Raw genomic sequence first — 13,021 nt, forward strand, 5'->3', positions numbered from 1 at the left:
AATATACAATAAAAAAAACAACCATTGGCAAAAACAGTTGGTCACGGAAATTCGAGTGCTATTGACTTTGTCAATGTGTTTCAGCAATGCACAGCCAGATGGTAAGAGTGTCCCAGGCAGGTGCAGCACCGAAGTGCCCGCAGTTGAAGCACCGTTACTCCTTTGAGTAACAACGGGCATACATGAACAAGGCTTCCCAAATTAAATTTACAAGTTGATGGAGAGCAAAACAAAATATGTAATTTGTCAATTCCCTTTAACGAGTGCTACCAAAAGTACCTAGTAAAATCAGGATACATAATTTGTTCACCTCTCAAGAACAGAAGGTACCGTCTGCTTTAGTGCCATTCATACTTGTGACTTGCATGTTACACACACATGCCTGCAGCAGGCACTCAACACAATGAGCTATCCAACTGGCAAGAAGCATCACGGCTAACCATCATCAAAATGCAGAGATCAATGCATGTGTAGATTCAAATTTAGGAATCCTTTATTAAATCTATTCCCTCTTCCTACTACATGGTCTTTTGTGGGTCACTGTTGTGCCTATTTGGTATGACCTAAATATGGTATAGTCTAACTCTACCTCCCATCCAGTCAGTGAACTGGATTGACAATAACCACCTAGTTGTCAAGGCCATCGCAAGAAAGTGGTAAGCCAGCTCTTTAGGTCACTGTACTGTTATCAGTGGGTCACGTGGCCGGATTCTAGCAGGGCTAACTCAGTCTTTGTACATTCTGAAGGTTGATACAATTAATCTTGTTAATTTGTGTAAAAGTAATGAGCTCTTGCAGTTCTTAGATATGTCAGCCTTAAAGTGTTATAGAATAGTATTGTATTATTTTGTTACCACTGTTATTATGGTTCGCACGGGGCTTAGAGACAGAGCATGTGCAAAGTGCTTCTTTGGTGCCCCTGGTACGTTGCAGTTTTCAAAATTTGACTATTGTGAACTTACTTATGTGCCGACATCAACATTTATCACACCTACATCTCAAAGGCGGGTTCACGCCTGTTTAAAATACATTTGCCAGTGAGCCCATTATGACGTGTTCCTGTTTTTTTTTTTTAACTATCTCAGGGGTGGGGAGAGGGATGTAAAAGAGTGAGTGAAGGGCAGCTGAAATAAAGCGGTCACATGATCTTGCAAGGCAATAGAGACCATGGAGGGTTTTGCGGATATACCGTCATCAAATCAAATCAAAAAGGTATTTGTAGAGCATGACTTGTCAGCCCGGGGATCTCCAGGCACTGTGCTACAGGTTCAATCGAAAAGCCAGGTCTTGAGTTCCTTCCTGAAGTGCTTCTGGGAGGGTGTGGTGGGGATGTGGAGAGGGTTTTCCAGGCTTTGGCGGCGATGTGAAAGGAGGGGCGCCCCTCGGTGCGGCTGCGGTGGATGTATGAAGTCAGTGCGAGGTGAGCGGTCTGGATGGTTGGCGGAAATCCAGGTGGTGATTCATGTAGTGTGTGCCTAGATTATTGAGGGCATTGTAGGCGTGGGTCAAAAGCTTGAACTGGCATCTCTTCTGGACAGGGAGCTAATGGAGGTCCTTGAGGTGTTGGGTGATGTGTCTCCTTTTGGGCAGGTTGAGGATCAGCCTAGCTGCTGCGTTCTGGATTGTCTGGAGTCTTAGAATGAGTTCAGAGGTTGTGCCAGCTTCGAGTGCATTGCTGTAGTCAAGTCTTTTGGTGATGAGGGACTGCGTCACAGTTTTTCTGATGTTGATGGGGAGGGGAAACAGCGTTTACAACGCTGTCACTACATCGCGCTACTATTACAATGCGTTGTTACAAGACCGCTTTGTTAGTACGCGATGCATTTACATTGCAAGTCATTGCAACGACTCGCACTAGGGGGCGCTGAGGTATTGGAAATGAATTCCAACACCTTCCCTATTGTTGCGCAGACTGGAGTAGGAATAGTAATTAATATTATTCCTAAGTCCAGTGCGCTCCCTAGTGCAAGTAGTTGTAATGACTTACGATGCAAATGCATCACATACTTACAACGTTGGAAAAGCACGCGATGTAATGAGACATATTCCTGGGGAACCAGATGAAGATCTTTTGGAGCATGCACATCGTGTAGAGGCAGGCTGAGGCAACAGTGTTTACTTGTCATTTCATGGAGAGCTCGCGGTCTAGTACGATGCTGAGGGTGCGGGCGTGGCCCTTCGGTGTGATGCCGAAGATTAGAAATTCCTTCTTGTCTGTGTTCAGTTTGAGGCAATTATCTCTCATCCATGTAGCGACGTTCATCATGCAGTTGTGGAAGTTAGTCTTTGTTTGGGTAGGCTTCGCGGAGAGGGACAGGACGCTGTATAGTAAGCCACAAAATGCTTATTATACAGATGCACTCCATCGCCTAGGAGTGCAATTGGTGGCATGTGGTGCTTTACAATGACCATCCAATAAATTTAAACAAACCCTTCCCGCAGCTAGTTTTATTAGTAACCAGAGAGCCCTTTATGACGTGTTCCTGTTTTGTAACCATTTCAGGTGTGTGGGGTGGGGGGAGAATGAGTGATTGAGGGGCAGCTGAAACAAAGCGGTCACGTGACCTTGCAAGGCAATGGAGACCATTGCAAGGATTGCTGATGTACTATGTGCTATATTGTAAACCACAAAATGCTTACTATGCAGATGCACTCCAGTGCCTAGGGGTGCAGTTGGTGGAATGTAGTGCTTTACAATGACCATCCAGTGAAAGGAAACAAGCAATTAGCAAACACCTTATGGTGTGTTTCTGTTTTTTGTAACAATCGGGGGGGGGGGGGGGGGAGTGAATGAAGGGCAGAGGAAACGAAGCGATCTCATGACTTTGCAAGGCAATGGAGACCATGCTGATGTACTGTGTGCTGTATACTAAACCACACAACCCTCACTATACAGATGCACTCCAGCACCTAGGAGTCCAGTTGGTACCATGTGGCCCTTTACAATGACCTTCCAGTGAAATGAAACAAGGCCTTCCCGCAGCCTGTTTTATTAGTAACTAGTGAGCCCTTAATGACGGTTTCCTGTTTTTTGTAACTATCTCAAGGGTGGGGAGAGGGGTGAGAACGAGTGAGTGCAGCAGGGGCGTAGCTTCAGGGGGGTGTTACACACCTCTGACGAATGTATTTTCTGATGAATGGTTGTGTAAAGGTGCTTTCAATCGGGTACGGGGAGGTGTCTGTCACCAGTAATCTTTAAATACACACAGTCAAACACACACACACTCTCTTGCGCCTCATATTGAAATTCCTCAAAAATGTTTATTTTACTAAATATTGTTTTTTCTCACCTAGTGTTCTTACCAATCCGCATTACTCCCCCTTTCCACTGCCTTTTAGGCCCCTTTCGTGTGCACCCTGCTTGTCTTACGATGTATTTTAACATTATATGCCAGCTGGGTCTGGTGGCTCAGTGGTCTAATGCATCCACTGCAGAGGCCTGTGTTTGACCTCATGGTCACAGGTTCAGATCCCGGCGGATCCGCTCAGCCTTTCATCCATCTTAGGACGATAAAAATGAGTACTGGTGAGTTGGGTAACAAACATCGGTTATTCAGCACCAATATGCCCCTTTGGTGAGGAATGTGGGCTTTTCAAATATACGTTATGTACTGTGATTGTTGGAAAATCTGAAAACTTACCCTCCCCCCATCAGTCTTATTGACCAAGCTACACCCCTAAGTGAAGTGCAGCTGAAATGAAGCGGTCACATGACCTTGCAAGGCAATGGAGACCATGGAGGGGTTTGTTGATGTACTGTGCGCTATATTCAAAACCACAAAACGCTTACTATACGGATGCAATCTAGTGCCTAGGAGTGCAGTTGGTGGCATGTGGCACTTTACAATAACCATCCAGTGAATTGAAAGAAACACTTCCTGCAGTCAGTTTTATTGGTAACCAGCTAGCCCGTACTGGCACATTCCTGTGTCTTCTAAGTATCTCAGGGATGGGGAGGGGGGTGAGAATGAGGGAGTGAATGGCAACTGAAACAAAGCAGTCACAGGACCCTGCAAGGCAATGGAGACCATGGATGGGATTGCTTACTTCCTCGCTCTCTCCCCGTGAATGCTCTTCTGGTAATTGAAAAGCATGCTGTGGCTTCAAAAAGAAGAGAAGAACATGATTTACAGGCTTGTTCCACACAGTCAGAGAAGCACAGGGCAAGCAGCCACAGGTGCGCTTGAGGGAGCAAGCAACAGCGGGAGGAGGGTGATTGGGGGACGGGATAAGAAGAAATGTGGAGTGGGGGAGAGCAGTTTCACAATGGTCGTAAAAGCACAGGGCAAGCAGACATAGTAGAATGGAGAAAGTGACAGTGGGAGGAGGGTGATTGGGAGACTGGATAAACAAGCATTGAAAATGCAATAGGTCTCGCCCTTGTTTAAGTTAAAGCAATTCTGTTTGTAATTAGGTGGCTTTTTAGCTTTGCTTTTATTAGTGTTTTTCAAACTTTCATGAACATAACATGCATATGTATATGTATGCATGCATTTATATTTATATAGATATGCAGATGTATGTATATGTTTATATATGTATATATATACATATATATGTGCATATCTGTGCGTGTAGAGAGAGGTAGAGAGTGGAGAGAGTAGTAGAGAGTGAGTAGTAGAGAGTGGGTAGTAGAGAGTGGGTAGTAGAGAGTGAGTAGTAGAGAGGGAGTAGTAGTAGAGAGTAGTAGAGTAGAAAGTAGTAGAGAGTGAGTAGTAGAGTTAGTGGTAGTAAGTAATAGAGAGTAATATAATAGAGAGTAGGAGAGAGTAGTAGAGAGTGGGTAGTAGAGAGTACTAGAGAGTGGGTAGTAGAGAGTAGTAGAGAGTGAGTAGTAGAGAGTGAGTAGTAGAGAGAGAGTAGTAGAGTGAGTAGTAGAGAGTATTAAAGAGTAGTAGAGAGTAGTAGAGAGTAGTAGAGAGTGAGTAGTAGAGAGTGAGTAGTAGAGAGTAGTAGAGAGCAGTAGAGAGCAGTAGAGAGTGAGTAGTAGAGAGTAGAGAGTAGTAGAGTGAGTAGTAGAGAGTATTAGAGAGTGAGTAGTAGAGAGTGAGTAGTAGAGATTATTAAAGAGTGAGTAGTAGAGAGTGAGTGGAGAGTTAGTAGTAGAGAGTGAGTAGTAAACATACCATAAACATTGAAGGACTACCATTAAAAGTGCAAGTTCTCATTATTTTGTTTAATCCAAACGTTTGCATATCTTATAACCTGCAAGAGATTGGTTTAATTATAACACATCATGCAGAGAGACATTTTCTAATCAACCCGGTAGCTACTGTGACTTTTCTTGGCAAGTTATACTCTTGCAGAGATATTTGCAGGATCACTGGAATGTATTTCACAAAAAGAAGTGTAATTTTGAAAACGTTATCCACATATCATTAAAAAACATCGGATACCTAGTTTTAAACAAACATGATACTCATTTATGTATTTTCATTGCGTCGCATATTAAGCTTGGTGCGAGCATTGATGTGGCAGGAATGGGCCTTCATGCATCTATTTATACATAACTTTTGCTATTGTTCGATTTCAGTGTGAACAGAGTTCTTTCAGCTGCTTGGTGCCAAAGACAGGATCTAAATATTTGAGCAGATGACAAACAGAGGAAGCATCTTTCCACAATGTGCACAATTTGCTTGTTGGAAAAGCAGTAGCTGCGAGCCTGGGTACAATACACATAGCACCAGCAAACAAGACCTTTCACTTTCCTCAAATAGCATTTGTTGATTTGGAAAATTAAAAAATAAAGATCTAGATCAGCTCCTTGTTATCAGAAACATCCCACCCAAGTACAGTTTTTGTTGGACAGACCAGTGTAATATGGCACTTTGACTCTATGATGGTGAACAGGGACCACGACTTCCAGATAGGAAGTCTTTGCTCCTTGCAAATCCTTGTAAAAAAGCGCAGGCTCTTTACAGGGCGGACAGAAGATGTGCACGCGGGGACTGGCTTTACTGGCGGCGAAAAGAAAAGTCCCCAGAGTGTCATGCCGCCAGTAAAGCATCCAATCCCCGCGTGCACATCTTTTGTCTTGTTTGTCTCCCCGCGTGCACGCTGGAATCGTATTGATTCCAAAAGGTCCTCTGCATGGCAGAGCAACGCATGCGCTGCTTTTCGACAGGCAGAGAGATAAAAACAAGATAAGGACATGATTTATAGTCCTGTTTACAGAAACGGCGCGGAACTTGGAGGAAGTGAAAACATGAAAGCTCCTGAGATGGGTTCTTAAACAAAGAAAAAAGAAGTTCCTAAAATGGTCATTAGATGGGAGGAGTGGATGGATAGTAGTAATTGGCCCCTGCTCTCAGGGAGGGCTAAACACAGGAATAGGCATGATGCATGCATACCATGGAAAAATGGGGCAAAAAAACATCAGGAGGGCGACAAAAGAGCCAACGAATGGGAAGTCTATGGGCATGTCTCTTTCGGGACAGTGCATGCTCTGTCTAGAGCAGACACCCAAAAACATGAAGGGGAAGGGCTTGGGAGCAACATTGGAGCGGGCACGTGATTAAAAATTAACTTGCAGCAGCAAAGTAACAATTAAAAAAAAAAAACAGAAGTTGTAAGGAGTTTGGGAGCAATGGTGGAGCAGACAAGTAAACGCTGCCTAGTGGCATCAGCAAATTAATAAATAAAAGCAAAAAGCACACAAGCTGAAATGAGTGGGGGAGCAACAGTGGAGCCGAACACTGCAATCCTTGGTGACATGCTTCATAATAGGCCTTCCCGCTGCAGATTTGATTTGATTTGATTTTGCGTTTTATAGAGCGCGACGTATGCCCTAGGGCGTCTTGGCGCTAAACCTTATGTAAAGAAAACTCAGTAACCAGCTGATGCCATACGAGATGAAGGATTAGTTTTTAAATAGCCAGGTCTTCAATTGGCCCCTGAACTTCATCAATGAGTTGCTATTTTTAATCTGTAGAGGGAGAGAGTTCCACACCTTAGCTGTACCTACTATGAAACTTCTTCCCCCCAGCGCAACTGCTTATACCTTGGAACTACTAATAGATGGGATTGCGCTGATCTTAAATTTCAAGTTGGTACATATTTCTTTAGGTGTGTTCCGAGGAAAAGGGGTCCTTTTCTCTGCAATGCCTTGAAAGCCAAGCACTGTGATTTGAAAACAATTCTCTTGTGCACCGGCAACCAGTGGAGCTCCTTTAGTCGATCCTTAACTGATTCAAATTTTGGGATGTCCAGGATCAACCTAGCTGCCGCATTCTGCATTCGCTGAAGTCTCAGTAAGTGCTGTTTCTGCAGCCCAGTATATAGCGCATTTCCATAATCTAGCCTTGACATGGCTAGCGCTATTACCACTGTTTTTAGCGCATCCGTAGGTATGAATGGGCGGATCTTTCTTATGACTAAGAATTCCCTAAAAAGTCGATGTTAGTTTATTAATTTGACACTCAAAGGTCAATCTTTGGTCGAACATGACCCCCAAATTTCTTACTTCTGACACTGGTCGTGTGCAGTCGCCCAATTCCTCTGGCCACCAGAGTGGGGACCAGAAAGAGGTTTTGTTACCCAGTAAAAGGACTTCCGTCTTTTCGCTGTTCAATTTAAGACAGTTATTCTGCATCCAGCTGTTGATCTGTAACATACAGTTACTGAAGCGTTCCGCCGTCTCCTCTACATTGTTTGACACCGAGATTACCACCTGCATGTCGTCGGCGTATGATATGACCGAGAATCCACATTGTCTGATAATCTCTGCCAACGGGGCTACGTAAATATTAAAAAGGGTAGGGCTTATGGATGAGCCCTGAGGGACTTCACATGACAGATTGAAAGCTTTGGAGGTATGTCCGTCCATTTCCACCCTAAATGTCCTATTATCTAAGAATGACGTCAGGACCTTGATGGCGCTCCCCTGGAATCCTAAATCAACCAGTCTTTTAATCAGAATTTGGTGATTTACGGTGTCGAAGGCCGCCGATAGATCTAATAAAATCAAGGCGGCTTTCTTACCCTCATCCAGCGTTATTCTTAACACTTCAGCGGCCTTAACCAGAGCAGTCTCAGTTCCGTGGCCTTCCCTAAAACCATATTGGGAGTGGTCTAGCAGTTCACCCTGAGCAATGAAGGACGTAATCTGACCATTGATTAGTCTTTCCAGCACCTTGGCCCCAAAAGGGATCCTAGATATTGGCCTGTAGCTCTTTGGAGCTGTTGGGTCCAAATTAGCTTTTTTAATACTGGTCTAATGGAGGAATATTTCCATGCCTCAGGATAAGTGCCTTTCTGGATGATTTCTATGAAGACTTTCCTGAATTGCTCTCCAATGATCTCTGAATAAGTGTGAAGAATTTTTGGTGGGCAGGGATCTGATGGGCCCCTGAATTTGTAGCTCCAATGGCTTGACTAACCTGCTCTTTCGATGGGGGGGAAAGCAAAACGTTGGCAGGTTAGTTAGCTGGGTTACATCTGATGATAGAATTGTTTTTGTTGATTTGAATGGGTGTTCTCTAAACGTTTTATAAACCTCTTCCACCTTATTGGCGAAGAATTCACCTATCGTGTTGCAGAATTCAGGATTTTCTAATCTTTGGGGTGTATCTGGGAGTTTGGCCAATTTTTTCACTGTATTAAACAGTTCCTTACTCGAGTTTTTCGAGTCAGATATCTTTTGGGTAAAATAGTGACTTTTTTATCTCATGATCAGCTTTTTATATTCTATTAGCGTACTCTCCTTTCCCAGATGCAGATGAAAACCTCAAATGTTTAGCTTTTCAAAGCTAGGTACATATTTAGTACACTCATTAAAAATAGATCACAAAGTAGGCTATTTCAGGCACAAATGCAATGCAGCAGCACAAGAACATTTTTGTGCAAGTCACCGTTTCAAATCTAAATTTAATTTATTACGGACATAAAAAAGCTATTTGTGGAGCAGGGTTAGAGCGGCCACTGCGGTAAAACAAATGAACTAGGGAAGTAATGGAATACTATTCAGAGAGTATGAAAATCAAAGCAGCAGTTGCTAAGAACCAGAGGTTCGAACATCTCCATTACTTTTCGTATGTTTTCTAGAATTCATGATCAACCTTTTCGCATGCTTACTAGCATGCTCCTACATAATTTGATTATATTCTAGACAACAAGTGGTGGTCCGAGTAGAGGATTTTTTTCTTTTTTGCAGTGTTAAATAGCTGGTCCAGGTGCACTGGAGCTCTACATGAGAACCAGATTACATTAAACAAAGTATCATTCAATCTTTCTAGTCTAGGGGAGATTAAGTGATTTGCCCAGAATCACAGGATGTTGAGCAAACACTGGGACTCGAACCGTTTTCCCCAGTTTTAAAATCGGCAGATCTGGGCATTAGGCCACAATTCCCATCCTAATTTTGAATTTATCTTTCTCAAAAGTTGTGCAAACAGGTAGTTTTATCATGGACCACACCTCGGTCAACAATAACGTATTGCAATTTAATAGCAACCTACACAGAGAGTGTGGACAAACGCCTGCACGTGATGGAACTCTGAGAAAAAAGTTTAGCAAGTCTCAAAGACACTGGTGCCCAATATCTACTTACCAACCAACCACTAGCTTTAGTGCTAGGTTGGTAAGAGAGAGGTTCACCTGTTCTCAAATCAATCGCTTGGCGGTGAGATTAATCTATTGCAGGCATAGCTGATGGCCACACAACAACAGACTCAAAATGAAGATAAAAGTCAACAGCAGATGTGCGCAGTTTAGCAGGCCCTGATTCAGAATGTGCTCTAGTTCACAGCCATCACTGTACGTATGTAAAAACGTATGTATTTGAAATCACCAAACCAGGAAACAGCAAGCCAATAGCATGCAAGATGAACTGGCCCCCACTTAGCCGCACTTTAAGCATTTATTTGAATACATAGGCACAGCCTCCAAAGATTAAAAAAAAAGCAAAACTTAGCAACTTTGTGTTTCAATTTAATTGGAAATGCATTATTTCTTTGAACATGAGATGAGAGGCTAATGGACATTATACCTGGTGTGGATATTTACACACCGATGCCAAGCAAATATCTGTGCACAATTATTTTTAGCCTTCTGTTTCAAAGCAGAGTCCTTCATACCTGACACTGGCACAACAGTTGTTGCTACAGATACAACTGCTGGAAATGTAACATCATGAAGGCATGTATCCCGCTGCTCAAGGCCAGCGAAGCAGGAAATGCACACCAGGGTGTTTCACCATAAGTAACCGAGATTATAACAACACCTGCAATCAGGACAGTCACCCATGCTGCCTTAACATTCTTTTTAAGTGTCGCTATGGTATTTGTGCTGCCAAAAGTCTAATATTATCAGCGATGTTCAAGACCGACAGGCAGCTTCCTGCGTGCAAAGTGAGACTCGCAGCACCGATTTCCTGAAGTGAGGATCAATCTTCTAACCTTGGATGTTTTCACTGAACTGTCTTAGATCTTCATCACTGCTGTACAGATGGAAAAAGGTAGTTTGAAGCAAAGCCCATCGCTCGAGGTTGTTCTTCCAACTCTGGACCTTATTCCATCCACATCTTCTGGTGAGCTGTGGGTCTATAAACCTTTATAAGCCCCAACGACAGAAAGAGAAGACCGTACCGCAATCTCTTCCTCAGAAACAAGCCTTCTTTGCTCTCCAGAATTTAGAAAGGTGCGGCCTCCAGTTTCTCCATGACCGATTTTATCCAGCTTGTTCCATTGATCAACTTGGTGGTGGCAATTATGTACTCTGTCCCACTGTCTTCCATCTGAGAGAGGAACCGCAGAGCTGCAATTTCGGCATAAGTCACTCCTCCGAGGAAAAACACCAGGGTGACCCTGTTCTCTCCCTGCTGACCTGCAAAATCATAGAACATGGCATAATTACACAAATGTGAACAAAATCTGTTCAGAATGTAGTTAGAGCTAAAAAATATGCAATAGATTCCGGTGTAATTGTTTGTATCGCGCGATCACAATCCTCATCGGGGCTATACAGTATTTATAGAACAAACACATTAAAAAAAAATAAGAGGGTTACATTTTTACGTTACATCCACTACAACGTGACTGCAAAAGTCCGTATAGAAGGCGACCACTGTTTTGCATAGAGTAAATGTTTTTGCAAATAGCATTTTTGTTTAGTCCACATGAAGCTCAACTTATGCGGCTAATAAAATCAAAAAAGTGTTAGATACCCTTTTCTATGTAATACATAAATGTACTGAAATTGTAATTCCTATTAACTGTTCCTTAAAACAAAGAAAGGCAAAGCATTGGGGATGCAGTGGCACCATAGTGCAGGGTACAGTTGGTATGACATTGACAATTAAATTCACTCAGACATATAAATTACATTTTTTGCTCCCTATCCCTAGTTTTCCGCAGTTCTAACTCCACCACAGGGGACACACATATCTCTCCTCTGTACAAATTCCATTTGGACCACTTCCTGTCCCATTTCTTTGGGCACCCTCTTGCGATAAACACTTCTTTCTCAGCTATCATACATTTATCGAGTTCCCTGTTCCATTTTTTTTATTTAAATATCCTTTATTGAATTCACAGGAGAAACGAAAACATGAATGTTACATCATACATATTACCACATCTCAGAGATGTCTGTCATGTTCGCGGGGCGCGTCACACAATACAGTAGTTCTCCGCTTCATACATCATGACAATGGTTCATCACAAATGTTCCAACCGTGTTGGCGCAACAAAGGAGATGACATTACAAGATAAACAATGAAGGGAAAAAAAGGGGAGAAGGAAAGGGGGGTTATGGTCATCTGATTTGGAAATGTGGTGTGCGTGTTGAGTTGAGGGTGCATCAATGCAGTGGGGGTGCGTGGGTGCTATTGAATAGTGACTATGGGCGTGTGATCAGCGTTGGGGAGGACAATGGGTCGGCTGTGGTAGGTATTTGGCGTGTGGAGAATCGAGTTCCCTCTTCCATACCGCTACTTCAGGTGGCCTCACTCCACCCCAACCCCAAGCAATTTCTCTTTTAAATAACGTGAAGCCCAGCGTTGCAAATTGTTTTTCCGTCTCTGTAAGATCCGTTGCCTCCCATATGTTTAGCAGGCCCAGTCGTGGCGTCAAGGTAAGTGTCTTTCCCAGGGCAGAATGCATGTGTGTTGTGATTCTGTCCCATCGGCTTTGCACCATTGGGCACTCCCATATCATATGGTAAAAGTTGGGTGGCTGCCTGCAGCCCTTGAAGCAGAGATCGTCTGGCCTAGACCCAATCCTTGCTAGAGTAATCCCAGTCAGATATGAGCGTGGAAGATACGGAGTTGAATAAGGCGGAATCTAAGTGTGATGGCAGCCTCTCTGGGAGATATTAGCGCTTGCCTCCAATCCTCACCCTCAATTACACCTGGGTTCCTTTACCATTTCTCCTTGAGCTGTCCGAAAGAGTCTGGCATATTATTGCTAAGTTTCCTATAGGTGAGGGAGACCGCCTTGGTGTGCAGCTGTCCATCTAACAGACGGTCCTCCAAAGGAGAGGACTCCGGTATGTCTACCCAGCTAGGAAACACCGCCATCAAAGCATGTCTTATGTGCGGATAGCGAAAGGCCTCACTGGGCGCCAATCGGTAAGTCTTCTGTAATTCTTCAAAACGAAGAATCCTACCCTTCTTTTTTTTTTTTATAATTTTTTTTATTAAAAGAAGAAAAAACAACATACAAGGCAAAAAAAACAGTGTACATGGACATGTGTTCACGGAGGAGGACACCTAGGCACGATGTTACACAATAGATCAATGGAACATGGTGTGGGGAGGGGGCCAGCGGGGAAACAAATTAGAAATAACAGAAAGCACGCAATATATGGAATGTCGGATCAGGGGGACTTCAGGGTTTTCCACGAATGGAGGCGTACATATATTTCCACGGTATGCGTTCCATTGGCTCCAGATGCTATTCCATTTCCTAGGTTTGCCCCGCGCCACATACACAGTCTTCTCTCTGAACATACACCAATCCATATTCTCCTTCCATACCGATACCGTGGGCGGCCGTTGGAAGCCCCACAACTGAGCAATATCCCT

General features: G+C 43.5%; 1 protein-coding gene across 1 annotated transcript in view; it reads right to left on the bottom strand.

The window, feature by feature from the left end:
• Positions 1 to 9,911: 9,911 nt before the first annotated feature.
• VPS33A (VPS33A core subunit of CORVET and HOPS complexes) overlaps positions 9,912 to 13,021 on the bottom strand; it is a 163,787-nt gene continuing 160,677 nt past the window's right edge. The window contains exon 13 of the mRNA XM_078667560.1: positions 9,912 to 10,821. Coding sequence (XP_078523686.1) covers positions 10,628 to 10,821 — 194 coding nt within the window. The 3' untranslated portion in view covers positions 9,912 to 10,627. The remainder of the gene's footprint in view (positions 10,822 to 13,021) is intronic.

The sequence above is a fragment of the Lissotriton helveticus genome, chromosome 11 (genome assembly GCF_964261635.1).
Source record: "Lissotriton helveticus chromosome 11, aLisHel1.1, whole genome shotgun sequence".
Lineage (NCBI taxonomy): Eukaryota > Metazoa > Chordata > Amphibia > Caudata > Salamandridae > Lissotriton > Lissotriton helveticus.